This window comes from Penicillium paradoxum (genome assembly GCF_028828445.1).
Source record: "Penicillium paradoxum strain IBT 22861 chromosome Unknown utg000006l_segment0_segment0, whole genome shotgun sequence".
Classification (NCBI taxonomy): domain Eukaryota; kingdom Fungi; phylum Ascomycota; class Eurotiomycetes; order Eurotiales; family Aspergillaceae; genus Penicillium; species Penicillium paradoxum.
The window spans coordinates 2,220,386-2,245,842 of NW_026643184.1; the positions used below are offsets into that span (position 1 = coordinate 2,220,386).

Genomic DNA, 25,457 nt, shown 5'->3' on the forward strand with positions numbered 1-25,457 from the left:
GACTGATGAATATGGGACACCCAACTCAATGCGAGTGTCGGTTCGAGATCAGAAGTATCTCATCAACAGAAGTTGACTGAAGTTGGATCAGATCGCTTGAAGGGCATTTACTCGCCCTTCAGGTGATCCTGGTGAACGGAGAAAGCATCCTCCAAAAGCTCCTGCTCCTCCTTGAGGTGGACGGCCTTAAGACCGGTAGCGACGGAAGCACTGCCAGCGCGACCAGCGTACAGGACATGGCGACGGTTGTGGTGCTCGGTGGCGTTCAGCAAGGTCTCGATACGGGGCTGGGCGTAAGACCAGGCACCGGCGTTGAGAGGCTCCTCCTGGCACCAAACGATGTTCTTGGCGTTGGGGTAGCTATCGAGGTTCTCCTTCAGCTGAGCCCAAGGGAAGGGGTGCAGCTGCTCAACACGGGTGATAGCGGTGTTGCGGATACCGTTAGCCTCACGGTGCTTGATCAAAGCGGCGTAGACCTGTCCAGAGCACAGGATGACGCGCTCGATCTTCTCGGGAGCGTCAACGGTGGTGTTGTGACCCTGCTCAGGAATGATGCACTGGAAGTGAGAGTCACCACCAAGAGCCTCAATGTCAGAGCGAGCAATAGGGTGACGCAGCAGAGCCTTGGAGAAGAAGATAACCAGAGGCTTGCGGAACTGGCGGTGGATCTGGCGACGGAGGACGTGGAACAGGTTAGCAGGAGTGGTCATGTTGACAATCTGCATGTTGCAGTCCTGGTGCTGGCGGTCAAGCTTGTCAGCAGAGGGGAAGAGGCGGGGCTCCTCGTTGCAAAGCTGGAGCCAACGCTCCATACGACCGGAAGAGTGCTCAGGACCCTGGCCATCGTAACCGTGGGGGAGAGACACAACCAGACCGGAACGCTGCAGCCACTTGGATTCACCGGAGGCGATGAACTGATCAATGATACACTGAGCGTTGTTGGCGAAATCACCGAACTGGGCCTCCCACATAACGAGGGCGTTGGGGGAGGTCAGAGAGTAACCGTACTCGAAGCCGAGACTAGAATTGAGTGTTAGAATTGTTGCTGCACGGAGAACTCCATTTGAAGGGGGGGGGGGACAGAAAACTTACCAGCCGAACTCACTCAGGGAGGAGTTGGAGATGACGAAGCTACCCTGCTTGTCGCTGATGTGCTTCAGGGGAGTGTAGGTACGCTCGGTCTGCTGGTCGTGAAGGACGGCGTGACGCTGAGAGAAGGTACCACGCTCAACATCCTGACCGGAAACACGGACGTGGTAACCCTCATCAACAAGGGAACCGAAAGCGAGAGCCTCGGCGGTAGCCCAGTCGATGTTCTTGCCCTCATCGACGGCCTTCTTGCGGCCAGTCAAGATACGCTTGAGGTTGCGGTGGAGCTCGAAGCCCTCGGGAACACCAGTGCCGGCGATCTTGTCAGCAATGTGCTTGAGAGACTTCTCGCCGACGGCGGTAGGAAGGTGGGGCAGGACCTCGGTGGCCAACTCCTTGGGGGACTTGAAGTTGTTCCAGGCGGAGGTGAGCCACTCCTTACCGGTGGGCTGGTAGTCCTTGCTGCGATCGAAGCTGTCGTTGAGCATTCCCCAAACCCACTTCTTGTGCTCATCGATATCCTCCTTAGTGAAGGTACCCTCGGCAATCAGCTTCTCGACGTACTTGTCAAGCTGAGCCTTCTGCTCGGCGATGCGCTTGTACATAAGGGGCTGGGTGAACGAAGGCTGATCAGTCTCGTTGTGACCCTGCTTACGGTAGCAGACCATGTCAATGACAACGTCACGCTTGAACTCGGCACGCCAGTCGGCAGCGATCTGGCAGACGTAGTTGACGGCCTCAACATCGTCAGCGTTCACGTGGAAGACGGGAGCGTCGATGGACTTGGCGATGTCGGAGCAGTAAGGGGTGGATCGGGAGTAACGGGGATCAGTGGTGAAACCAATCTGGTTGTTCACGACAAGGTGGATGGTACCACCGGTGGAGTAGGCGGGAAGGGAGTGGAAGCCCATGGTCTCGTAGACAACACCCTGGCCGGCGAAGGCGGCGTCACCGTGCAGCAGAACACCCATGGCGGAGTCATAGTTGGTCTCATCATTGTTGTAGTGCTGGATAGCGCGGGTCTTTCCGAGGACGACGGGGTCCTCAGCCTCCAAGTGGGAGGGGTTGGCAACCAGAGACAGCTGCACACGCTTACCGGAGGGAGTAGGACGCTCGAAGTTCATGCCCAAGTGGTACTTGACGTCACCGGAACCCTCATCGGAAGGCTCGGCAGAACCGGCGAACTCACTGAAGATGGACTCGTTGGGCTTGCGGACAACGTTGGACAGAACGTTGAGACGACCACGGTGAGGCATACCAATGACGATATCCTTGATGCCGTAGTCAACGCTACGATCGATCAGGGCCTTCATACCGGGGACAAGGGTCTCACAGCCCTCCAGGCCGAAACGCTTGTCGTTGGGGAACTTGGTAGCAAGGAAAGACTCGAAGCTGGAAGACCAGATGAGACGGTCGAGGATGCGGCGCTTGTCATCAACGGAGTAGTTGTAAGGCTGGGGGATCTCGAAACGGTCACGGATCCACTCGCAGGGCTTGCGGTCGGGAATGTGAATGTACTCGACACCGTAAGAACCACAGTAGATCTTCTCACAGGCGTCAATGATCTCGCGCAGAGTCATCTTCTTGCGGCTATCGGTGATGAAACGGGGCAAGATACCGGGTCCAAGGGCGAACTCCTGGTCCAAGTCACGCTCGGTGAAACCGTAGTGGTCCAGCTCAAGCTCCTTGGGCTTGTTGTAGCCAAAGGCCTCGGCCTCTCCACGGATTCCGAGAGGGTCGATCTTGGCCTTGTGGTGACCACGGGCCTGGTAGGCGCGGACGAGCAACTGAACCTTCAGGTGGTTGGTCACATCAGCACCAGTGGCGAGTCCCTGACCGGGCATGTCTGAAGGGACACCGCCGGTAGGAGTAGGGACAAGGGTAGGGGGAGGAGTGAAAGCCTGGGAGATGGGCATGTTGCCATCCTCCATGTTCTTGAAGTAAGTCTGCCAGGAGATGTGAACACTCGAGGCATCGTTCTTCCATGCAAGGTACATCTCATCGATGTAGTTGGCACCGCTACCGGTGAGGAAAGAATCATTGGGGTCCTGTATAGGGAAGGGCGAAAGCGCGCCGTCGCGTTAGTCGAATGCCCTTGTTTTTATATTTCTCGGGAACCCGGATCGGATCGTTACCGATCATGAAGGTTGTTGTTGCTTACCACTCCCTGGCTGGAGCCTTCCGCGGCGGCCGCGTAGGACCGGGCACCGTTGAAAGCACGGTCGACAACAGCGAGAGGCCGACGAGCGGCCATGCTGAAGCCGGAGCTTTTTGAAGCAGTGCGAGCGCTAGTAGCGAGGTGAATAGAGCGCCGGCATGCTGAAGTGGTAGCACCACGCAGCATACCGCTGTTGGTAGCCTTCAAGGCAGTGTTTCTGAACATTGCGGGATTTTTTTTTGGATCAAGGTCCAATAGAAGTTTTGGTTTGGAGAAAAGGGGAAGACGGAAGACGAGTAGTTCGGGATTCTGTAAAACAGATTCAACACCAAAGGGTCAGTCTCGCTGTATGCTCGAGTTGCAGCCTGATATTGCCAGGTTGCTCTGCAGGGCGCTGCCGAGAATGCCGGAATACGGAGGAAAGGAGCAGGTGCAGGTATACATACGAATTAAATCACAAGTCAGGTGTCGACTAGTATTGCCGTAGCACCTGTATAGAATCGTAACTCATCAGAGAGCTCAAACGCTCTAGATGGGAAGAAAAGTGTGGGGGAGAGGAAAGATGAAGCAAAAGAAGAGCGCAAAAGGAAGAGCTGCCGAGAAATGACGGGTCTCACGGCAGTGAGGCTGGTGCGCTGACTCAGCCCGAGTCACAGCCGATACGGCGGACGTGGACGCGACGAAACGCCCGAGTGAGCCACTTTCTCCGCAGCCGGCTAATCATTTGCGGGAGTTTTCGGCCCAATTGCGCTAAAAGGCTTTACCATTATTCATGGGTCTCGGGCTTACAGGGATGCCAAGGGGTTGAGATCTGGGAAGTGATCTCGATTCCGATCGGTATATTAATATTAACATCTAAACCCATACTGGATGTTCGTAAGATCGTAAGAATGCCAACTCGCCGTGCTAAGGACGTATGCAATATGCAACACAGAAGAATCAAATATCCACACAAGTGATACACCATATTACAAGACGTTGAGCCGCTGGGATCCGCCGGTCGGAACCTCTTCGTATTCCGGTCGCACTGACAGTGGGGAAGCAGTGCGTGGGTGACTGTCGTCATGGAAATAACCAGCAGCACTCGAAGAGCCCTCGTCGGGGCTGAAGGGTCTCGCATCCGAGACTGGTGGGCTTCCCTCAGCGCCATTAAAGCTAGCACGCTGAGAGGACGAGACCGTATGGGGAGGTGGACTACCTGCACTACTGCGTAGGCTACCGTTGCTCCCACCCCAAGCTCCACGACGAAGTTTCATGAGCGCGGTCAGCGACATCTCATCGTCAAGGTTGCCCATATCCACCAGTTGCGCCAGCCCAGGGCTTGCTAGGGCTGAATTGGGGTGGGTCTTGATCGAGATCATAGAGTTGCGCGTGCTCCACTCGCTTCGTTCGGTAATGGGAGTTAAGCTAGGCTCTTGGAACTTCCCACGGCTGCTGTGGCTACGCGTGATGCCTTCGACTCGTCGCGGGCCAAAGTATCCACCGTTGGTCAGCTCGGAGCTGCCGCTGCCATCTGCTTGCGCGTAAAAGCCGAACTCTTGTCCGTAGAAGCCGTCGTCGTCGTTCTCGAGAGCTTCAGCGTTGGCAGCAGCAACAATCGCGTCGTCGAAATACGAATCATCGTTATCGTCGTAGATCAGATCGTCGTAGATCGGATCATCGAAAACGTCTTCGAACGCCATGGCCTCAGCAGCTTGGCTGATCCGGCTGTCGTCTGAGACCAGACCGGGCTGCGACTCAATTGTCTGCGATGTTCGGGCTGCGCTCGCTTCCCCCTGAGATTCATCGCTCGTGCTGAATGTTCGTTCAAAACGTCCACTATGGGTAGCTTCATTGGCTGCGAAAGCGAGGGCATTATGCAAAATATCCAGGTTTTGTTCTGTGAGGACACCTCCATGGGCGCGTGCAGGACCCATGTTTGGTATTGGGTCACCGAGGGGACCACGTTTGACCGGTCCTGGTACTCGATAGTCACTGGCAACACTAGGCATGTGCTGCAGTCCCTGAGCACCAGCTTCCGCCACGGGGCTTTCTCTCCCTGATGAAGAGTCACCAGCACCAGGGGCAGTATTGTCCACGGATGGGGGTACCGCAGGGGCACCCACCAGTTTACGTTCATATAGATGGCTGGTCTCATCATCGAATATAGATTCATCAAATTCCCCACCTTGGTTGTCAACATCCAGATCTCCGAAATCACCGTCGTCGAAATAAAGATCGTCGTCATCATCAATGATTTGTGTAGGTTGTTTGACAAATGGAACCAGTGGAGGATTTGCTACCACATTGTCGCTAGTTGCTAGAGAGGGCTGCTGCTCTGGAGATTTTTGATTGGGGCCGTCGTTTGATTGCGTGACCTCCGAGGGGTGAGAACTGAAGTAGGAGTTGATTGCGGGGTCTGATGGCGCAGATGTGATGGGGCTAGCAACAACAGGTGACAAGCCTGGGGCAGCCCAAGACTTGAGCTCGTTGTTGATATTGCGAGTAACAGGGAAGTCGTCGTAATCGTCATCGGCATCGGCGTTGACTCCAGGAATTTTCTCTTCCAGACCGTCGATGTCATCTATCATGTCATCGTCGAAGTCCTCATCAAAGTCATCGAAATACCCATCTTCCATTTTGCGGGATGCCTCTTTGGCTTTATGCTTCTCTTCCAACATTCTCTCCTGGGCGGAAGACTCCACTCCGCTCATATCAAAGCTGAACCGAGAGGCATTGCTCTTGAGATGTCGCGGCAATGCCGAAGGGTTAAATGGCACATTCGGAATAGTATCTTGGTCTTGAGGTTGTTGAGGGTGAGCATGTGAGATTGCTTTAGGTGGGCTCGGAGGTGCCACCGCCTCACGCTCAACTTGCTCAGCAACCTCAACACTTCCCTCTGGTAGGTGAGAGGGCAGATTGCGCGCGAAAACTGGTAAAGAGTTCTCGTAACCGGGCTGCGATTGGCCCGTTAGAAGTGAAGATTGAAGATATCCCTTATTCTCCACCTGCAAGACATCCTGATCCTCAAAATGTTCCTTGAAAACCGGGGAATGATCACTATTTCGTTTGGCCTGGTCATTCCAGCGAGCACCGCCGGGTTGACTGGGTATTTGCGAAGCATCTCGTGTATTGGTATTCAAAGCCTGTCGGATGGTAGAGATATTGCTGCGAGGTCGTGGCGCTGAAAAGTCATGGACAATATGACCGCGAATCCTAGGATCGTAGTCATCTGGCATAGCAGGCACATTCCGATTCTTGGTTTTGACATCCTCAGCCCGAGAGTTGACCAGCTGCGAAGATCGCCTGCGGGCAAGGAGGGACATCGGATTCAAGAGATGAAGCATCGCCTTACTCGACTTGTGATGTGTCTGTTCCACCACTACATCCCGATCCCCGATGCGTTTGACAGTTGTACTACTATCCACCTTGCCCTCTTTTTGTAGTATGGTTTGTTTATCGGCCGGCACATCTTCCGGTGAGGTTCTGAACCGGAAATGGCCGGACCCTGTTACCGCAGTTGGTGACCGTTTCTGCTTGCCGAACGATCGCCGGAATGGCGAGCTCGGCTTTGAACTCGATTCTCCTTCACCTTGATCAGACCGTAGAGCCATCACAGAAAGTTGGGAATTGCTCCCCTGGGATGTGAGCTCTTCTTCCCCACAGTCGCCGGGGCTGGAATGTGGACGGCTGTCCTTCTCCAACGCCGGCGACGGAACCCGTAGAGTGAGCGAGGAGGATAGCGGCGCGGCTGATGAGCTGATGTTCAGCTTCGAAGCATCGATGTCCAGCGGCGACTCGTTCGAGGGAAAAGCATGGCGGGAAAGGGGGCCCTCGAAGGTAGTGGTGAGCGTGGGCGCATCTGGGATCTCTGGGAGCCGAGGAGGGCTGCTTTTCGGGCTTCCGTTGGTTCCTTTTGCAGATGGTGAGGGAGCAGGCAAAGAAACAGGTGACGCGGACGAACGCCGATGGTCTCGGCGCCAGTATGAGAAAACGGTGGAGGGCGGCATGACGCAGATTATAGATCCCCACAGCGCCAGTTAGAGCCGCGAGGATTAACAGGGGGCGAAATGATCCATTGCAGTTTTAATTAACTGCTGAGGGGTGTTGACAAAGAGGGTCTCGCATACCAGAGACAACCCGTGGGGGAGGCAAAATCCACTTCTTAAGCCTCGAGCTTTGGTAATCTTACTAAACTCGAATTTACGAAAGAATGATACGGTGACTTGGTAAGGATATTTTTATATTCTGGTAATTTTATATCGAGAGACAAAAATAACTGTGGAGGTAACGCGCGGCTAAAGCTAAGGTTACACTCCTCGCCTCACATTCTTGCCCCTACTTGTCCTGTACAGCCTCGGATTTTCTCATATTTCATAACATCTTGGGAAATGTACTAATTCCCATTGTAATTCACACACACAAGCTGCCTAGGTATTCTACATGGATATCTTTCGAGCCAAAAAAAAAAAAAGAGGAGGAAATAGAACACGCTCAAAACGACAATATGCTATGCTAAAAAAAAAAAGATGTAAAGGGTAAAAACAATATAACAACAGCTTAAGGATACTTTCAACGGATACTTTGCCTCCAACGATCGATCACATCAGTCGAGAGAGGGCCGGAGTGTTGTGCTATGGGTTGAGGATATCTCATACCGTTCATGCCCATCATGGCTGGGTTGGTGGCAAGACCGGATGGGTACGCAGTTGGATATCCATATTGCTGAGCCATCGGGTATCCTGCAGGCATTGCATATCCGGTTTGTGGAAATTGCTGCATGGACATGCGGTTTCCATATTGGGACATCGTGACAGGTCGTTGATTGTAAAGCTCATGTGTCGACGGACGAGAAAGATGAGAAGGACGCCCTTGTGTAAGGGCCATCATGCTCCGACGGATGCGCGGCTGTTTTGCGGGCCCAGGTTCGCCAGCAGCCTCTTTCTGAAGTCGAGCGCGTCGCTGGGCGAGTGTCTCTTCCTCATTGGTGTCAGGGACGTCTTGGGCCTCTTTAGGCGCAATGCCAGCCCGGGTGTCAATCTCAGCCATCAGATCGCTGGCGAATTTGCTATTGGAACGATTATGTCCCTTCAATCGTTCAGAGCGCTCGGCGAGGGTCTCTATCTCTGTCACCTCTTCACTCTCGATAGTCGGCTCAGGGACAGGCGTCGAGGTCGCTGTTGCATACACTGTGACAGGACGGGGCGCCGCCTTCGGAACTGGTTCACCCCGTAGTCTGGCCCGACGCGCGCTCAAAGGCTCGTTTTCCTCTTGTTGCCGCTTCTCGATCAAGCCCAATGGTCGCTCATCATCTTCGTTGCTAGTTTTCTCGGGATACAACAGAGCAAGAGGGATGTCTTCGTCTTCGTCACGCCCTTCCCAAGCCAGCGCGACAGGGCGTTGTCGTCGTTTGTCACTTTGCTTTTGGGCAGCTTCGTCCATTTCGAGCAGAGTGCTTCGCATGCCTTGGAATGGCATGGGCACCGCCGTCCGGCGTCGGTGCTTCAATTCGTGCTTTCGCAACTCCAACTCGGCGATCAGCGTGTTCGGCGGCCCAACATAATCTAACTCCCCATCTTCCTCGTCCTCTTCGTCTTCGGATTGTTCCTCGCTGTCAGTATCAGTGCCTTCTGACTCCCCATGTTCACGCTCATCATGAGGTCTATCTGAGTCGCGCCCGGATTCTGACCCATGACGTGCGGTTACTGGGCCACCATCTTCGCCTAAGTTATTAGTGCTGTGAGACAGGCCCAGGGTAGCTCGCGAGAAACGATTTGTCTTTTGCGCTGACAGATCTTTGGTCAAAGTCTTGCGTTTTGATTTGTTGTAGATATATGAGCCGACATGACCAGCGTAAGGGTGGTCAGTGAAAGCTGAAACGGGAGCATTCGCAGAAGCGTCCAAAATGCTCTCCAGTGTAGCAACCGCAGAATCTTGCTTGACTTCGACTTGCAATGATGTGCTTGGTTGATCGAAGAACACGCTTGCACGGAGATGCGGTGGCAGTGCTGATTTGCGCTTGTCACTATGGCTATCCCGCGGGGTTTCTTGATCGCCATCAGGTAGCGCAGTAGACTTCCTATCCTCGGCAGCAATGGCCCCTACAAGCTGTGTGCGACGCTTATCTCGGTCCACATTTGTCTTGCGTGACAACTTCGGCGGCAGGTTCAACATTCGGGGAACGGGAGCCGGATAGAATACCATATTCTCCCCCGCTTGCGGCTGTTTATAATGTTCGGGCTTACGAGCAAGCGGCGGCTGATCCAAGGAGACCTGGCGACCCGGTTCCATGCGCTCTGGGTGTTTGAAATGAACGCCATCGAAATCGGTGAATAGTGTCCGCGCCTGCTGATAGGTATCATTTGATGCGACCGAAGCACGGCGATCCAACTCCGCCTCTGCGGAGAGTCCTTGCGGATTATATTGGTCGTAATAATAATCATTCTGCGTGGTGAAAAGAGGTTGCGACGGTGATAGATCAGGGAGCGCGGGGAATTCATCCATTTCCTCCCCATGGTCCTCATATGCTGGCTCCGAGAGCTGAGCCAGACGGGCCCCCGATACGGAACGCTGGCGCGCGGGGGACACATTGGATCCATGAGCGGAAGAAACCGTAGCCACCGGCGAGAATGCTCCGGTCCGATGAATGGAGTTCGACGCGGAACTCACTGAGCGTCGTTTCTGCTCTTGGTCCATGCGACGGATCTCGCTCTCAATGTCCGCTGAGTACGAGGTCAGCTGCTCCGCGCTTTCCTCCAACCGCGTTACATTCCCTTTGTAGGCTCCTTGTATCGACTGCAAATCTGGGATAGGGTGACTGAGAGGTACGGGGACATCGCTGCATGCGCTGTGGAGGGGTGGTTCGGGGGAAGAGGAGTGTCGCGCGACCGCGGTATTTAGTGGAGGTCTTCCGAGGCTGTTGGATCGCTGTTCGGGAGAGTGATGGGCGTCATAGTCATCGTCCTCCACTACATCATAGCTGGTGGAAGTCATGGAGCGGATCATCGAGCCCAACTGGGCCAAACTCGAGTTGTCGTTAGTCTGGGCTCGTTCTAGGTGGCTTCCTCCCCCAATGTGATCAGTATCGAGGGGCAGTTGCTTGAATGCATGTCCATGAGCGGGTGAGGGGCTGCGTGACGCAAAAGCGGAAGAGTTCGAAGCCACCTCGTGGTCGATTTGAGCGACAGCATTGTACGCCATGATATAAGTCCTGGTCACGGGCTCTCCATCCAGACCGGTTCAAATTGGGAGATTTCAGGATCAAAGGGACTCGAATTCACCGGGCACGCCGACAAAGAGATTCAGAACGCAAAGCCAAAATGGGCGTATGTTGTAGAAGAAGAAAACCAAGCGGGAAACTAATTTTGGAAGTACTACGCTTTTTTTGGCCCTGGAATGCTCCAATTACTCCGTACTCCGTACTATGTAATGAACTATTAATACCGAAGTAATCTCCTTGAAATCCCTAGAAATCAAGGAAAAAGAAAATGGACTAAACTATTTAAGGGGCCACTGCGCCCATGTCTCGGACCAGTCAACACGTTCTGCACGCCGAGCCAGGGTGACTTGACTCTCCACTCCGTTCTAGAGGGCTTGGCATTTGGGAGATATCGTTGTCTTGTACAACCCAATATCAAGGGTATACTGGGCGCTAGACGGAGTACTCCGGTCTCCATTTCGGCTGTACCTCTTTTCCTGCAGGTTTCCTCGTAACGTGCATATGGCAATTCCCCCCCCCAATGAGGCAGTACCGCGGTGTCTGCGTCTAAACTGATATACTTGACAGCCCCGGACCAATCACGCATCCAACAGCTATCCGCGATGGCTCCCGCTCGGTTTTGATTGATTCCAGTCTTGCGTGCATTGGGCCAATGACACTACATTCATTGCTGCCCAAAACTCGAGTCTCAAATTTGGTTAACCTGACAGGGACATGCCTACGGATGTAGGTAGCCGATATCCAACAAAATGACCTTGCATAATCCCCATATTTCCCCTCGTGCGTCCTTATCCGATCGATCTCCGGATACGGAGTACGGTAATGCATACGCATTGCGCCCCTTTATATCCACTAAAAGCGTCATATTTGGGTCCCAGGGTGTCTCCCTACTTCTCCACAATAATTGATCCTATATTTGTACTCCGTACGCATCCACGTGCACCTAGTATCGGGAATTGCAGCCCATGCATCCCCAAGGTAATAGCACATAGGGTCACCCGGCCATAGGACCCGAGAATAGGCTTAGTTGCTCCCCAGTGTCTACCTAGGAGGTACTGCGTATAGCGGTCTGCGTTATTTTCTAGCGCATTCTTGATCATCTGTTCCTGCCGAGCAAAACCGAAGGGCCAATAGGAGCCACGTCGAAGGAATTGGGTGGGTGATCAAGGTATGAGTCGAAATTTCAGCGGTATTTGGTGTTGCACCAATAGGTTAGGCTGTCAAAAAAACAGACACGTCCAAATACATCCATTCCAGTTTGGGAGCCTATCCCCGCAGACTGACTCGTAGCTTGGAGAGACTGGAATCTTTCTGCGGGGACCAAAGCGATCGTCGCCCAGAAAAATAAGGTTATTTTACCTTCGTTCGTGTCAGATGAACCTTGGAAGACCGAAAACATGATAACGGCTTTTCCGCTCGCCGGAGGATGTTCAGATAGCTCCCCCTTTTTCGGCGGAATCATTCCGGCTGACGCACCCATCTGTCCAATCCGATGCGAGGCTAAGGTCATTCCAACCTGACCGTGTGTGAAAAGTTTAAACCTACAGGGCTGCCGCCCCTGTTGCCTTACGCAGTACGGAGTACGGAGTACTTGTAATGTGATTTTCAAGACAGATCGGCTATTGCTTAGCTGTATACAAACATTTACCCCAGTCTTAGGCCTTAGACCTATCTTAGTTAGTCTTAAACGTCTTACTCCGTACTCTGTGCACACCGCGCCATTGCCTATTGCTAGATCCATGTACCTATAATACCTACCAGTCTAACAAGATACCCCCTGAACCCACAGCAGAATCGCAAGGATGACTGGTAAGAGCCCCACCCGGTACTCCGTACTTCAAGCAAACACGATAATGACACACTAGATATCCAGAGCCTCGAGACAAGTTCGCCCCTCTTCGCGTTGGAGTAGTACTATTCCCGGGCTTTCAAGCCCTGGACGTATTTGGCCCAGTAGATTGCCTCAACGTCCTCTCATGGAGCCATAGCGTGAGCTTGGCATTCATATCCTCAACCCTGGAGCCAGTGACAACAAAACCCTCGGCCGCACCTAACGCCATCGGCCAAAGCGTGGTACCTACTCATACCTTTGCAACAGCACCATCTCTTGATTTACTTCTGGTGCCTGGTGGCCGTGGCTCTCGCGGCTCCAGTCCCGCAGTCGACGAGGCTATCGCCTACATCCAAGATGTATATCCCCAACTGGGCTATCTGCTGACCGTGTGCACTGGCTCAGGGCTCGCCGCGCGAGCCGGCGTGCTGAATGGGAAGCGAGCTACAACGAACAAGATGTCCTGGGCTGAGATCATGCTGCTGGGAGAGAAGGTCAAATGGGTCCCACATGCGAGATGGGTTGTCGATGGCAATGTTTGGTCATCTTCTGGGGTTAGTGCTGGTATTGACGCTACTCTGGCTTGGATTGAGGAGGTTTATGGGAGTGAGGTGGCGAGCCAAATCTCGAATGAGATAGAGTACACTCGACATGAGGACCCCAGCTATGATCCGTTTGCGGAATTATATGGGCTCTGAAGTGCTCACTACAGTTGTGTTTGCACTCATCTTTGTATAAAGCTCGACGAGAAGAGAAATATATAGCCCTATAACAACGTACGTGGGTATGTGATCCCTGTCATTATGAAATCGTGTAAATTACTAGGTGAATTTGGGCCGTTTGAAACCGTTGGTGTTCGATGTGCCCGAGTCCTTTGCTCTTTGTCTCTTCTTTCATCAAGTAGCGGAGTAGAATATGAAGCAAACATTTGGAGTTGATGGGGCCAAAACTGCCGATCGAGTGACTTTCCTCCAAATATTCCAATTCATGGATTCTTTCTGAATCTCCCACAAAGAACATAATTAGAAGACATGCCATAGATCAACAAGTTGAAGTGGTTGTCACTACATCCCCGCCTATTTCCCATCCCGCGCCAGGCACGTGACCGCGCGCCGTTATCGACGCGCCTCAATCTCACAACTTTGCGATCAACAGAACAAGGATATTGCGACGTGTCACCATGTCCTACTATGATATTGACTCTATCTTGACCGATGCACAAGTATGTTGTTTGAGAAAACATACCTCCACGACAAATCCGCACCCAGTGGATGATAACTAATCCTACGGACCCAGAAACTACCATGTACATTTGAACTCGAAGTCCCTGGACTCGGTATCCTGGAGGGCAATCCTGGCGAAGATGTGAGAGTCCTCTATGCTTTCCCTCAGCTCCACAATTTACTGATATATGCCTAGATTAAAGCCGGAACCCGCATTGATCTTCCACTATGGCTAGGTGAAATGCTGTCAATTGGGTAAGATCGCACCTACTCCCAACTGCCCGGAGACAACATGATGAATACGTTATTCTCCTAACGTGGCTTGGTTGATACAGAGCACGCCTGGGAACATCACGTCTAGTTACACTCGACATGCCCGATGCGCTTTCGGAGCGAGTGATGAATGCCCTGAAGGCCGATCCTCGCACCGTCGACTTGCGCGCATTAGCACCACATTTCTACAATCTTAGCGAGCGCATCCTCGAACTCTTCGAGGAAGAAGAGATGGTGGATGTTCTCAGTGATGTATGTGGCGCCATTCCCCGCAGCTGAGAAGGCTGTTCACTGGCCGAGCTGGGACTAACCATCTGCCAGACATTCAAGAAACGGGCGGCAGAGATCGCTGACCATGCGCACAACTCACGTGGCGCGGTCGGTGACGGAGTTGATTTTCTCCGCGGGCTGGATGAGACAGAACGACAATGTAAGTTCTGACCCGTTCGGAATTGTGGATGAGATCATTGACCGATGTGGTTAGTGTTCCGCGCTGCTCATGATCGGGCGAAGGATATGCGAATCTGGTCTGGAGAGGCGAAACGAAAGTAATAGTGTTTTGTGACGAGGCGGTTTTGTGGGCTCTGAGCTGCGCTCGCCCATGATCATTTTTGTGATACACGGTTTAACTTTACGCGACAATATGAATCTTCGATCCGATAGGCTCGTGGTGACGTAGGACAGGATTCCGATCTGGTCCTACTTTATTTTAACTTGGGGCAACGTAGATACGAGGGACAAGTACAACATACATGAAGTAGGACTATTGCAAGAATATGACAAGCCATACCCATGCGGATAGAATAATCTAGAAAGAAGCCATGAGATCTAGGTTTGAAGACTGACAGGTGAAACTCCGACTACGCGACACGTCCAATCTCATAGTACATATGTACCCTGCGAAGTGGACGAAGTGGGGACATCGGAACTATTTGACATGAATCCATGGATGTGCAGAAGATCTTTGAGAATCGATCTGTCAGGTTTACAGAGGACAAGGTCTTCGAGTTTGGATTTTCCCCATACAAGTGCAACTTCCCTTGTAGGGATAAGTACCCAGGTCATCTCTCATCACATCCTCGCCACTGCACGCCCTGTCACAGTACGAGCCAATAAGGCCTGATAACGTCCATTCAGGAGGCGAGAACCCCCGCGTAAAACAAAAACCACTTGCGACGCCCCACGGGCGCTATCCGATTGGCAGTGAGACGTCAGGAACAGCGACTTGGCAGAATTGATCGTCGTACTAGGGAGCCGATGTCAATCTAGCCTTAGGGGGAAGGGAAAAAAAAAAAGAAAATCAGCCTCGGGGATTATCCAGACTGGAGGTTGATTCCATTCTTCAGATTTTCTATTCCATTCTTGACCTTACTGGCATCCCTACATTAAGAAACCAAAACAAATACCATCTAGAGAGTAGAGAGTGGGTCTATGATGCCCCTGGACTTTCTGCGTCAATCGAGACTCATCACAATCCGTTTGCGACCTCCCCTCGCTTCGTTTGACTTTCCCCCGCCAGTACCGTCTTTCGACAGTCTCCCTTGAGTCTTGAGTTCGAAAACGGAGACACGGTGCCCTGACTTGGGGCCCGATTATTGACCTTAAGCCTGCATTGTACCCCCACAGGTTCGACCAGCCTCTCAGGGCAGCTGCAACACATCTCCACCCCTCGCATTAAGCTGCCTGTTGGTTATCCACCGGCGTATCATCCAATATACTGTCTGGCGTTCGTCCAATTGGAGTCAACCCCCCTGGATCTATCCATTAATCCTCCGATGCGGCCGGTGGATTGTGCAGGAAACTGTTGCTGTGGTGTCCACTGATTGACCCAGGACGCTGCTGTGCTGCGCCCGAATCGGGAAACTGGGGGTCTTTTTCGGCTTGTCAATTATGCACGTCTAGTGACACCTATTATGCCTGCAGCCATTATGGATGACAAAAGGAGGAGCTCGGCCGGTGGCCACTCTGCTTCCTCACACTCTCGAGGTCCCGTGTATCATCCCAAGGGCGCATCTAAACGCAATATTTCCCCCAAGGACCATCACCACCGTACGTGAATATTGGATTTTGTGCCGCCTGAGCTTGCACTATCAAACGCATGGTCAATTGATTGACACTAACATCAATATAGACTCCGCGGACCGTCCTCAGCATCCGTCACTTTCCCGCGTCAAAGGTCGAAGAGATATGTTCACGCCGCCTCGAATGAACGGGGTCTCGTGGCTGAATGATCAGTCACCTGTCAAATCAGGCACCAGAACCCCGAATCGGTCATGCGGTACGTCTTCCGAGAGTTTTGGACGTGTAGCACACGGGATTGCAAGATACTTATCTTCGACGGAATAGGAACCCCCGAGCCTGGCACCCCTGCACTCGTCAACCCTGCCTCCGCCCTTCTACAAGATTTACTGAAAGAACAACGCGCCCACCGAAGTTCAAGAGGGGCCATGTCAGATAATTATGAAAACGAGGCTCCCCGAACTCCAGAGACCACACGAATGCAGGAAGATACAGCATCTGAGAAGGTCCGGAAAGCGAGTGATGCTTTCTCCGCTGGCCAGAGGAAGCCAAAAGAGATGGGCATGCGAGAAATGGACCAAGTAAGTTTCTGAATATTCCCATCTAACGCCCATATGCAGTGGCTCATTCTTTTGCAGTATGTCTCGAAAATGAACAAGCTTAATTTCGACTTAAAGCTTGAGGTCTTCCATCGCACCCAACAGATGGCTATATTGGAGAAAAAGCTGGAACGAATGGCACAGATGGAAGAACAACTGGCTCATATGGAAGAGTTGGAAGCAGAAGTACAGGAGCTTCGAGCCACCGAAAAAAACAACGAAAAATTGCGCGAATCTAACGAACAGCTTCGTAGTGACCTCGACAAGCGAGACTTGGCTGTTACTGAAGCTGTCGAGCTCATCTGCCAGTTAGAATCGAAGCTCGAGATGTTGGAGAATGGCGGCCGAACCTCGAACACCTCCATGCCACGGCCCCAGACTGCGGATGGATCCGATATTATGACACCGAAAGCCCGTGCTGTCATCGAAGTTCCAGATAGGACATCGTCGAGGCAAAATCCAGGCGTGCTCGGGGTGGCTCAGCGCCAGACATCTTCTGAGCTACGCAGACTCGGGAAAGCACCGTCCTTCCTACGAGATGACCACAAAAGTACCGCTACTTTACGAAGCCTTTATGCACCTGACGAAGATAACTATTCACGCTCTGCATTGACTGAACTCACTAAATCAGAGAGCTTCCATACGACGAATGAGACTATAGAGCCCGAATCGCCCAGACTGAGCGTTCTGAGTGAATGCAGTGAACTCAACCCATTGGATACGCCTATGAGATGGCAAGATTTTGATCACCTCGAGATCCCTGTTCGGGGACCAACATCGACCACAGGCAGTTTGGATAGCTATGTTCCCCCCACTGGGCGCGAGGAAAGCAAGGAAGACCAAATTGATCGGTGGATGCAGTCACGGGAGGACCCGAATGAGACTATCGTTACGAGACGCCGTAACCGAGCATCATCTGATGCAACCAATGTCGGCGTTCCTAATATTCCAGCACAGTTGTATTCTCCCCAGCCACGCGGACGGGGACGACTAGATCCGTCTCTTTTCGGGGGTGTCAGGCTTCCTCCTACCCCTGACACCATGAGCACTGCATATGCTATGGGTGCAAATCGCTCGAATGGGTCATATGGATCAAATGGAAGCATTGAAGCCCGCAAGAACTCGCACACTGAGCAGGATCCGTTCTTTACGCGGCGGGTTGCACGTCCTCGCTCTGCAGAGGATATTGCCAGTCATCACAGCTTCGATGGCAGCGAGGTCACAAACAGCATGCAAACCCATTTCGGTGATACTCCGCGTCTCGGATTCACATCGGTTGAGTCCCGCACTATATTGCCTTCCTTCAATGCCGTTTCTTCGAAAGCCAGCCAGATTCTCGGGCCCGGAAGCCCTAACAACCCTGCCATCGAGACCTTTGGCGATATGTTCCAAGGAGCAGCCAAACAAGCATCAACTCCGACAATCAAACGTGTTCGCAGTCCGCCCATGATCATGACCCCAGAACCAAAAGACCATGGCGGTGAATCTTCACTACCGCTTACGCCCCAGGACTGGGTTGCCGCTGCAAAGCAAGGCCCTAGGTCTCGCAAGGGAAGAACGCGGGAAACCCGCCATGAGACTCGGCAGATGGACATGTCACCACGAACTGTCATTAGTCAAGCCGCATTTCACGATGACAGCAGCATCGGCTCCGATTCAAGCGAGCGCGATCTTCCCGGTATCCCAACTCTTGACATGACAACCCTGGATATCCTAGCGCAACCTCTTAATGTCCCCCAACCAGAACCCCTATTCGAAGCCGAGCCTGAGACCCGTCGCCGCCTAAGTTTCCGTCCCCCTTTCTTCGGCCGTTCAACCAACAATCCCAATCGTCTCCAAGGTTCCCCGATTCCCAACGACTTTGAAACCGATTTCGAAGACGGCGCTCCATCCCCCGTAATCCCAAAAACCAGAACAATGGGCGGCACTTCCCACAGACCCAGGTCTCAAATAAACACCGCCCCCAACGATCTATACTCCATCCAACGGATCGCCAACGAAGAACCGCCTCCAGCCCTCCGAGCCAGAGGTCTTCCCCAGTCTTTCACGGACCCAACCATCGCTGAGCACTCCGGCTCCGCAACAATCTCAGGCCGTCCCTCCACATCCCACGCCGCGGAACACAAGCGGCGCAGCTCACTGGGCATCTTCAGCTGGATGAAGAGCAAACGCTCTGATTCTGTGGCTGGGTCAGAGAAATCCACCGATTCTGCACCGAAAGAGAACCGCGTTCCTTCGCGCCTGGCCTACGAGGCTACCTACGAGCCTAGAATGTCCCGCGCTGAGACGCCGGACTCCATGGAGGCTCACATCTCCAGACCTTACCCAGAGCTCACAGTTACCGCTGATGAGTTTGCCAGACGCCCCCGTTATATGGGCCGTCGTGCTCGTCGGGGTTGAGACTATCGTCGAGTCTCCTACTTTCTTACCTTACTGCCTGTCCTTCATTTTCTCATTTCCTTCATTTACTCACTTCCTTCATTTTCTTCTCTTTCTCTTTTTCTTTTTCTTTCTCTTCCCTTCCTTTTCTACCTTCCTTTTCTTCTTTCATTTCCTCTTCATCTTCCACCCTCATTCTATTCCCTTTTGTACTATATGATACCCAACCCCTGTATAACACAGGATGACAGTAGCATGGCAATCTTTCCTGCCCCCACCATTCATTTTCTTTTCCTTCCAAACACATTTCGACGATCTGAGTGCATCATGAGCTCTTGCCATTTGACGTTCTTCTTCTGAATTAACGCAAATCACGACTAGCGTGCTGCATTTTTGATGGGATTTGCAATTTGATTTTCAAGTGTCATATATTGGTCCTGCTGGCAGGGTCCTTCTGAAGTGTATTCACATCGTCCAGCCTGCCATTTCAAAATGTAATGAACAGATAATGAATTTGAACTCTCAAAAGCCTCCTCAATTACCTATCCACCTACATAGTTATACTCAGTTCTACTTGGTCACAGTTACACTCTCACGGCTACATTGTCTTCCAATGTTGACTCCAGGAGACTGATGCAAAGTTCAAGAGATCAATCAAATCAATTTCAGATACTATTAAATTCAAATTAAATTAATCAATCCAAGCCTCGTAGTCCAAATTGTGGCCAACTCCAGTTCTCTTTTCTTTTTTCACTTGCCAAAACGCCCAGTAAAGACATGATATACAATGGCCAAGACAGAACCAGAAACATCAAGGCGAAAACAACCCAACCCTCCTCCGATCTAATAACTATACCTCCCAACATATTAATTAATACCACCCATCCTCGTCCTCGCCAAGCTTCTTCTTCTTCGGATTCAACGAAACAACCCGCTGTCCAGGCAACGTATCCGCCGTAAAAGCCGCCTCAAAGATACTCGCAATCCCGCGCTTCGCATAATGCACAAAAGAATCATAATCCTCTGTCACTCCATTAACAGCGCCCCACTCAATTCCCTCCGGCGTCTTCCCATCCCCAAGATCACTCCACCGCGTAACAACAATCGCCTGCTTGAACCTTCCATCCCCACGGTCCTCAGTCAACTTCACCTCAATCAAATACTCCGTCGGACACTCCGGACACCTCCGCATCGGCCGACAAAACCCACACAGCAGCGTCAGCGCATTCGGATCAAACACCTGCCCCGCAATGCGGTCCTTGACTCGATGTTCCAGGCCCTGCAGTCCGCCCGTGCTGCGCGGTCGAGGGATATGGTCCAGCGCACACTTACACGCAGGCATGAGTTCGCCGTCCCGCCAGTGCGCGCAATGGCTGAAGTACGGACAGTAGTCTTCGCGCGAGTAGAGCAGCATGCGCTGCGCGGAGGGCGTGAGGCCTGGCGACGAGAATGTCTGGCTGGTTACGCGCATTAGGAGACGCCCGGCGTGCACGTGGAAGCGGGATGTGTGGTACCAGCCATCGCGCTCCCAGCGGCGTCCGAGGGCCTCTGCGGGGATGCCGTATCTTAGGCCGAAGCGGTGGGCGCGCATGACTAGTTGGACGAAGGTGAAGGGGAGATTACGGCCGTGGGCCATGCGGTGGCGGGGTGGCGGGTTCAGTGCGTTTGTGGCATTGGGGCAGTTGAAGAGTGGGTTGAGGACGTGGGTTGGGCGGATGCGTTCGGCGCCTTCTTGAGTGCGGCGGTGGTATTTGGTGCAGGGGAAGCAGAGGAGGTGATGGGGGAGGGAGATTTCCAGGTCTGCGAGGAAGTTGAGTTTGTAGGTGTAGTTGTATGGTTGGTCGAGAGCTATGAAGTATTTCGACCCGAGTCGTTGGTATAATGTGGTACTGGCGAATGCTAGGCATGCGGCTTCAGCGGGATTGAGGTATCCTGCTATTTCGGACCATAGCTTGGGCGGGAGACTTGCTATGTCGCCTTCACCGCGTGGTCGACGGTCGTTGTTCTCGTATGTTGGTGCGGTGATTTCGTTGACGTCCTGTGTGCCAAGGGTGTGGATGATTTCGGTATAATCTCTTCGCTCGCCTAGCTGTGTGTCCACTTGGGCGTGGAGCTCTTTGTATTTCAGTCTATGGGCGTGCAATGGAGCTAGCTCTGGCATTGGAGGGGCAGCATCGAGACTGGCACGGGCTGCTACCCGTATGTCTGTCGTCGACCTGCCCTTCCGTAGAGTTTGGCGGGATTTCTTAGGACGCAATGCATTTGAGAGGAACGACTTGAAGCCGTTTTTCGGACCGGGGCTATCTGCAGGCATGGTGGAGCTACGAAGCAAGGTAAGAATTCGAGAGGTCCAGATGGAGAATATCAGGGCCCATCGTTTTCGGAAGTCTGCAGTGATCTTCTGACGCGGCCCGCCCGGCCCGGGTTACCACTTTCGTACGTTGTACGTCTTAGGGGATATTGCTTCCTAGATAGTTTGAAGATTGAATAATATTGAAAGGCACATGCTACAATACAAGGGTAATTAGGGGCAATCCGTCATAGCAGCATTTACAAATCAATCGGGGGCATGGGGTCATTTAAGAGAAGCGCTTCTCAACAGCCTTCCAGTTGATGACGTCCCAGATGGCGGAGAAGTACTCAACCTTGCGGTTCTGGTATTGGAGGCTAGAGCATTTGTCAGTTTGAGGTCAAGGCTTATCGAAGGGAGGGATCCTTACTAGTAAGCGTGCTCCCAAGCGTCAATACCGAGCAGAGGCTCGAACTGGCCGACAACGGGATCCTGGTTCTGTGAAAGTGTCAGTAACTATGATATTTCATACCACAATCGAGGAGCCACCAATAACTTACAGCGTAGGTGCGGATGCTGATTTGGCCAGTCTGCTTGTCCTTCACGAGCCAAGCCCAGCCGCTGCCCTGGATGCTAGCAAGAGCAGCGTTCATCTTGGACTGGAAATCGCCGAAACCACCGTAGGTGGTGTCAATGGCCTTGGACAGAGCTCCAGAAGGGGGCTCACCGCCGCCGGCGCTCTTGGGGGCAAGGTTCTCCCAGAAGAGGGAGTGGTTGAGGTGACCACCGCCGTTGAAGTTGATGGCGGGCTTGAGGGCAATCTGGGCGGCGATGTTTCCTTGAGCTTGCGCCTCCTGCAGCTGCTCAATGGAGTTGTTGTAGTTGGTGACGTAGGTGTTGTGGTGATTCTTGTGGTGAATCTCCATGATCTTGCCGGAGATGGAGGGCTCCAGAGCGCCATAATCGTCTTGTTTTCGACATTAGTTCAAGGTCTGAGCCCCCAATGTATGGATCAGGTTGTGATAGAGCTCCATCAGGTATGAGAATACTAAGCTTACAGGAAAGGTCAGGGAGAGTGGCCTTGCCACGGGCAAAGGTCAAGCCCGCAGCACCAGCCTTGGAGGTAGCCGAAGCTCCCGAGCGAAGGGCAACGCGGGCGGAGTTGCTAAGAAGAGCAGCCATTTTGAAGGTATGTGTAGATGATTTTAGATGGTGAACTTTTGGTGCAGAAAGTAAATGGGGGCGTTAATTGTAAAAGAAATAAGTTAGGTCCAACGGAAAAAAACGAGGAACACGAGCAGGCAGGCTAACAGATAACCGACGGTAACGTCATCGTGTTTTGCTCGGTTCGGATAAACTTTATTCCGGTACGGGATTCCCCACTCGAATTTCGAGAGCATCTGTTGCGCTTTCTCGTAGGACACTTCCACCTCACTTCCATATTGTTTTTGATCGTGGAGGAACACCTCCCAATAATCCTCTGAGAAGATGGAGTCGCCATCAGTTGCCGGTCGGAAGCGCACGGTTACCATGAGGGATTCCGACTCGGAATCAGACTCAGATACACGTCCACACACTAGCCTTCCCGCGTTCGCCAGAGCTTCATCTCGATCTGCGTCGCCTCCTCCTCGCATGGGTGGCTTGGGTAGTGGGGTACCCATGAGCCATATCAACCGGGTCAGCAATCCAGGGGGTTTATCACGAGGCTCACTGGGTGGGAAAGGCATGATGGGTGGATCGTCACGGGGTGCGGCCGGAGGTGCCAACAGCTTCGCCGCGCGAATGATGGCCAAGATGGGCTACAAGGAAGGACAGGGTCTAGGAACGACTGGCCAGGGTATCGTGAATCCGATTGAAGTACAGGCGCGACCTCAGGGTGCAGGCCTGGGCGCAGTCAGCGAGAAGTCGAAGAAAACCCGTGAAGAAGAGCGTCGAGCAGCTGCACAGAGAGGCGAAATCCTCGAAGACAGCTCCGAGGATGAACGACGAAGACGACGAAAGAAGAAGGAGGAACGCAAAACCCAGGCTCGAAGCGGCACTGGTACACCGGTCCAGCGTGCTAAGCCCAAATTCCGGACCGCGCGCGAAATCGAAAATGATATGGAGGGACTGGAAGTGCCAAATGTTCTCAAATCACTTGTCGATGCGACCGGAAAGGAGCAGCGTATCCTCACGTCGACTGCCGGCCTGTTGTCGACACAACAGTTCGTTACTCAAGAGGAAGGAGAAGCTTTGAAAATTGCACAACGAGCCCGAAATGACTTGGAAGCATTCGCAGACGAGTGGAAGGGACTAAAAGAAAGAAAAGAGTTCATTGAACTCGAAGAGGCTCAGGTGGTGGACGAATTGGATGCATACCAGTCCCGGATAAATCACCTCACTGGTCTCATCGCCGCAGTCGAAGAACTGGACATCTTTGAGAACGACGAAAACATTTTAACCAAATTCGATGAGATGACCGAAAAGCTCTTAGCTGTGGAATCCAAATATCAAGATGCTATCGATGAGCATCGAATCCCAGAGACCGCCGTCGCGGCTCTACACCCGCTATTCCGCCAGGCCATGGAGGAATGGGACCCTCTTCAAGATCCTACGTTCCTCGTGACCAACCTCACCCGTCTCCAGCCTCTTCTTTCTCGCAAAAATGCTCCAGAAGAGCCCCGAAAACGCGCTTCAACATCACCTTACGAAACCATGATCTACACGCTCTGGCTCCCACGTGTGCGTTCAGCACTCTCGAATGAATGGGACGTCTACGATCCATCCAAGGCAACTGCGCTGGTCGTAGCTTGGAAGGCAATAATACCGCCATTTGTGTATGCAAATGTCCTCAACCAATTGGTCGTTCCTAAGCTCGGAGTGGCCCTCAAGAATTGGCGACCTCGAAGTAGCCGACGACACGCAGGTTCTGAGCAAGATGGAAAGTTCCCATGGTGGCTTTTCTCATGGCTTGAATATCTAGACGAACGACACACTGACCCGAAACAGCCCACTGGTCTCATGTCCGATGCGAAGAGAAAGTTCCGCTCGGTACTCGACACCTGGAGTCTACGCAAGGGACTAGTCGATCGCATTGAGATCTGGCGGGATGCGTTAGGGTCTGAGTTCGATGTATGTCTTCGCAATCATTTGCTGCCACGTCTTGCGCGCCATCTACGCGAGGATTTCACGGTGAATCCGCAAGACCAAGATCTCACGGCATTCAAGGACGTTATGCATTGGACCCCATTCTTCCAGCCTAATGTCATGGGTCTATTACTTATTTCCGACTTCTTCCCAAAGTGGCACGAGGTTCTCTACATCTGGCTCACCAACGACCCCAACTACGAGGAGGTTGGTGCTTGGTACTCTTGGTGGCGTACTCAAATCCCGGCGGAGGTCAACGAGCTTGTTATTGTCGACGAAGAGTGGAACAAGGGTCTGCAAACCATGGACCTTGCATTGCAGTTGGGCGATCGTGCCGCTGCTGAACTTCCACGCCCTACCTCAACACGAACCACACTACCTACCCGGGAGGACAAGGCGGCAAAAGCCGTTGCGGCTGCTGCGGCTGCTGCCGAACCCCGAGTCAAGGCCCCTGCCGTGGAGGAAGTTGCTTTCAAAGACATCCTCGAGGGTTGGTGCATGGAACAGGGACTCATCATGCTACCGTTGCGCGAGGCTCATCCACAAAATGGCCAGCCGCTTTTCCGCATTACAGCCAGTGCCACAGGCAAGGGTGGAGTCGTGGCCTTTGTCCAAGGAGATGTGGTGTGGGTTCAAAACAAAAAGGCCAAGGAAATATGGGAGCCAATGGGCTTGGAGGAGCAGTTGGTAGAACGTGCGGAGGGCCGGTAGATGCTCGCCGGCCATCTTTGTTGCTCATCATAGTGGAGGATTTCCAAACAGCTGTTTTTCATATGGCATAATACCCGTCGACGCGAAATACGAGATCGTGACTGTGTCAGAGTCATCCTGTCCGAGTTACTTTAACTTGTGGCATGCTCACATAACAATGAAACACCTCGGAATTGAACTTTCTGTGTACCATGTATAGTTTAGCCTTCTAAAAGTACGCCTCCATGACCAGGTACATACATGGAGACATGTAGTATATCGTACGGAGTATATCTTGAGACATCAGGGCGTATTGTGTGGATCAACGGCGACTCTCTAGTCACCTCCCGAGGTTGAATTGACAGGCTTTTATTGCCCTGTATTCCCATCCTGTACGATTTTGGAGGCTACCCTACAGTATTCTAGTCGCATTGACTTCATGTGTATCATCTTTGAGACAGAGTTTCTCTGTACCCGTGGACTACCTGAGGCTTACTAATCACTGTATCGCCTGGGCAGGATAATCAATGTTTAATTGGAACAAAGGCGTTTGTAGCGGACAGATATGTTCCAAAACAGCAA

At 52.6% G+C, this 25,457-nt stretch overlaps 9 protein-coding genes across 9 annotated transcripts; 4 read left to right on the forward strand and 5 right to left on the reverse strand.

The window, feature by feature from the left end:
• Positions 1–107: 107 nt before the first annotated feature.
• kgd1 (alpha-ketoglutarate dehydrogenase KGD1) lies at positions 108–3,472 on the reverse strand (the record flags this gene model as incomplete). The annotated part of the gene is made up of 3 exons (XM_057178287.1): positions 108–1,020; positions 1,093–3,137; positions 3,251–3,472. 3 exons carry the CDS (start codon positions 3,470–3,472, stop codon positions 108–110), a joined length of 3,180 nt encoding a protein of 1,059 aa, XP_057030031.1.
• Positions 3,473–4,215: 743 nt separating this feature from the next.
• Positions 4,216–7,236, reverse strand: N7457_007245 (uncharacterized protein; the record flags this gene model as incomplete). Its single annotated transcript, XM_057178288.1, has 1 exon — positions 4,216–7,236. The coding sequence occupies one exon, from the start codon at positions 7,234–7,236 to the stop codon at positions 4,216–4,218; it is 3,021 nt and encodes a 1,006-aa protein (XP_057030032.1).
• A 562-nt stretch (positions 7,237–7,798) lies between these two features.
• On the reverse strand, positions 7,799–10,426 carry N7457_007246 (uncharacterized protein; the record flags this gene model as incomplete). Its single annotated transcript, XM_057178289.1, has 1 exon — positions 7,799–10,426. The coding sequence occupies one exon, from the start codon at positions 10,424–10,426 to the stop codon at positions 7,799–7,801; it is 2,628 nt and encodes an 875-aa protein (XP_057030033.1).
• Positions 10,427–12,247: 1,821 nt separating this feature from the next.
• N7457_007247 (DJ-1/PfpI family protein) lies at positions 12,248–12,974 on the forward strand (the record flags this gene model as incomplete). The annotated part of the gene is made up of 2 exons (XM_057178290.1): positions 12,248–12,254; positions 12,319–12,974. The coding sequence occupies 2 exons, from the start codon at positions 12,248–12,250 to the stop codon at positions 12,972–12,974; spliced, it is 663 nt and encodes a 220-aa protein (XP_057030034.1).
• Positions 12,975–13,456: 482 nt separating this feature from the next.
• psf3 (DNA replication protein PSF3) lies at positions 13,457–14,324 on the forward strand (the record flags this gene model as incomplete). Its single annotated transcript, XM_057178291.1, has 6 exons — positions 13,457–13,498; positions 13,573–13,641; positions 13,696–13,754; positions 13,835–14,024; positions 14,094–14,202; positions 14,257–14,324. 6 exons carry the CDS (start codon positions 13,457–13,459, stop codon positions 14,322–14,324), a joined length of 537 nt encoding a protein of 178 aa, XP_057030035.1.
• A 1,223-nt stretch (positions 14,325–15,547) lies between these two features.
• Positions 15,548–18,790, forward strand: N7457_007249 (uncharacterized protein; the record flags this gene model as incomplete). Its single annotated transcript, XM_057178292.1, has 5 exons — positions 15,548–15,556; positions 15,605–15,821; positions 15,904–16,050; positions 16,119–16,372; positions 16,430–18,790. The coding sequence occupies 5 exons, from the start codon at positions 15,548–15,550 to the stop codon at positions 18,788–18,790; spliced, it is 2,988 nt and encodes a 995-aa protein (XP_057030036.1).
• An 850-nt stretch (positions 18,791–19,640) lies between these two features.
• Positions 19,641–21,083, reverse strand: N7457_007250 (uncharacterized protein; the record flags this gene model as incomplete). The annotated part of the gene is made up of 1 exon (XM_057178293.1): positions 19,641–21,083. The coding sequence occupies one exon, from the start codon at positions 21,081–21,083 to the stop codon at positions 19,641–19,643; it is 1,443 nt and encodes a 480-aa protein (XP_057030037.1).
• Positions 21,084–21,348: 265 nt separating this feature from the next.
• sod2 (superoxide dismutase sodB) lies at positions 21,349–22,241 on the reverse strand (the record flags this gene model as incomplete). Its single annotated transcript, XM_057178294.1, has 4 exons — positions 21,349–21,436; positions 21,490–21,557; positions 21,620–22,026; positions 22,118–22,241. 4 exons carry the CDS (start codon positions 22,239–22,241, stop codon positions 21,349–21,351), a joined length of 687 nt encoding a protein of 228 aa, XP_057030038.1.
• Positions 22,242–22,547: 306 nt separating this feature from the next.
• On the forward strand, positions 22,548–24,896 carry N7457_007252 (putative G-patch domain protein (TFIP11); the record flags this gene model as incomplete). The annotated part of the gene is made up of 1 exon (XM_057178295.1): positions 22,548–24,896. The coding sequence occupies one exon, from the start codon at positions 22,548–22,550 to the stop codon at positions 24,894–24,896; it is 2,349 nt and encodes a 782-aa protein (XP_057030039.1).
• Positions 24,897–25,457: the final 561 nt, after the last annotated feature.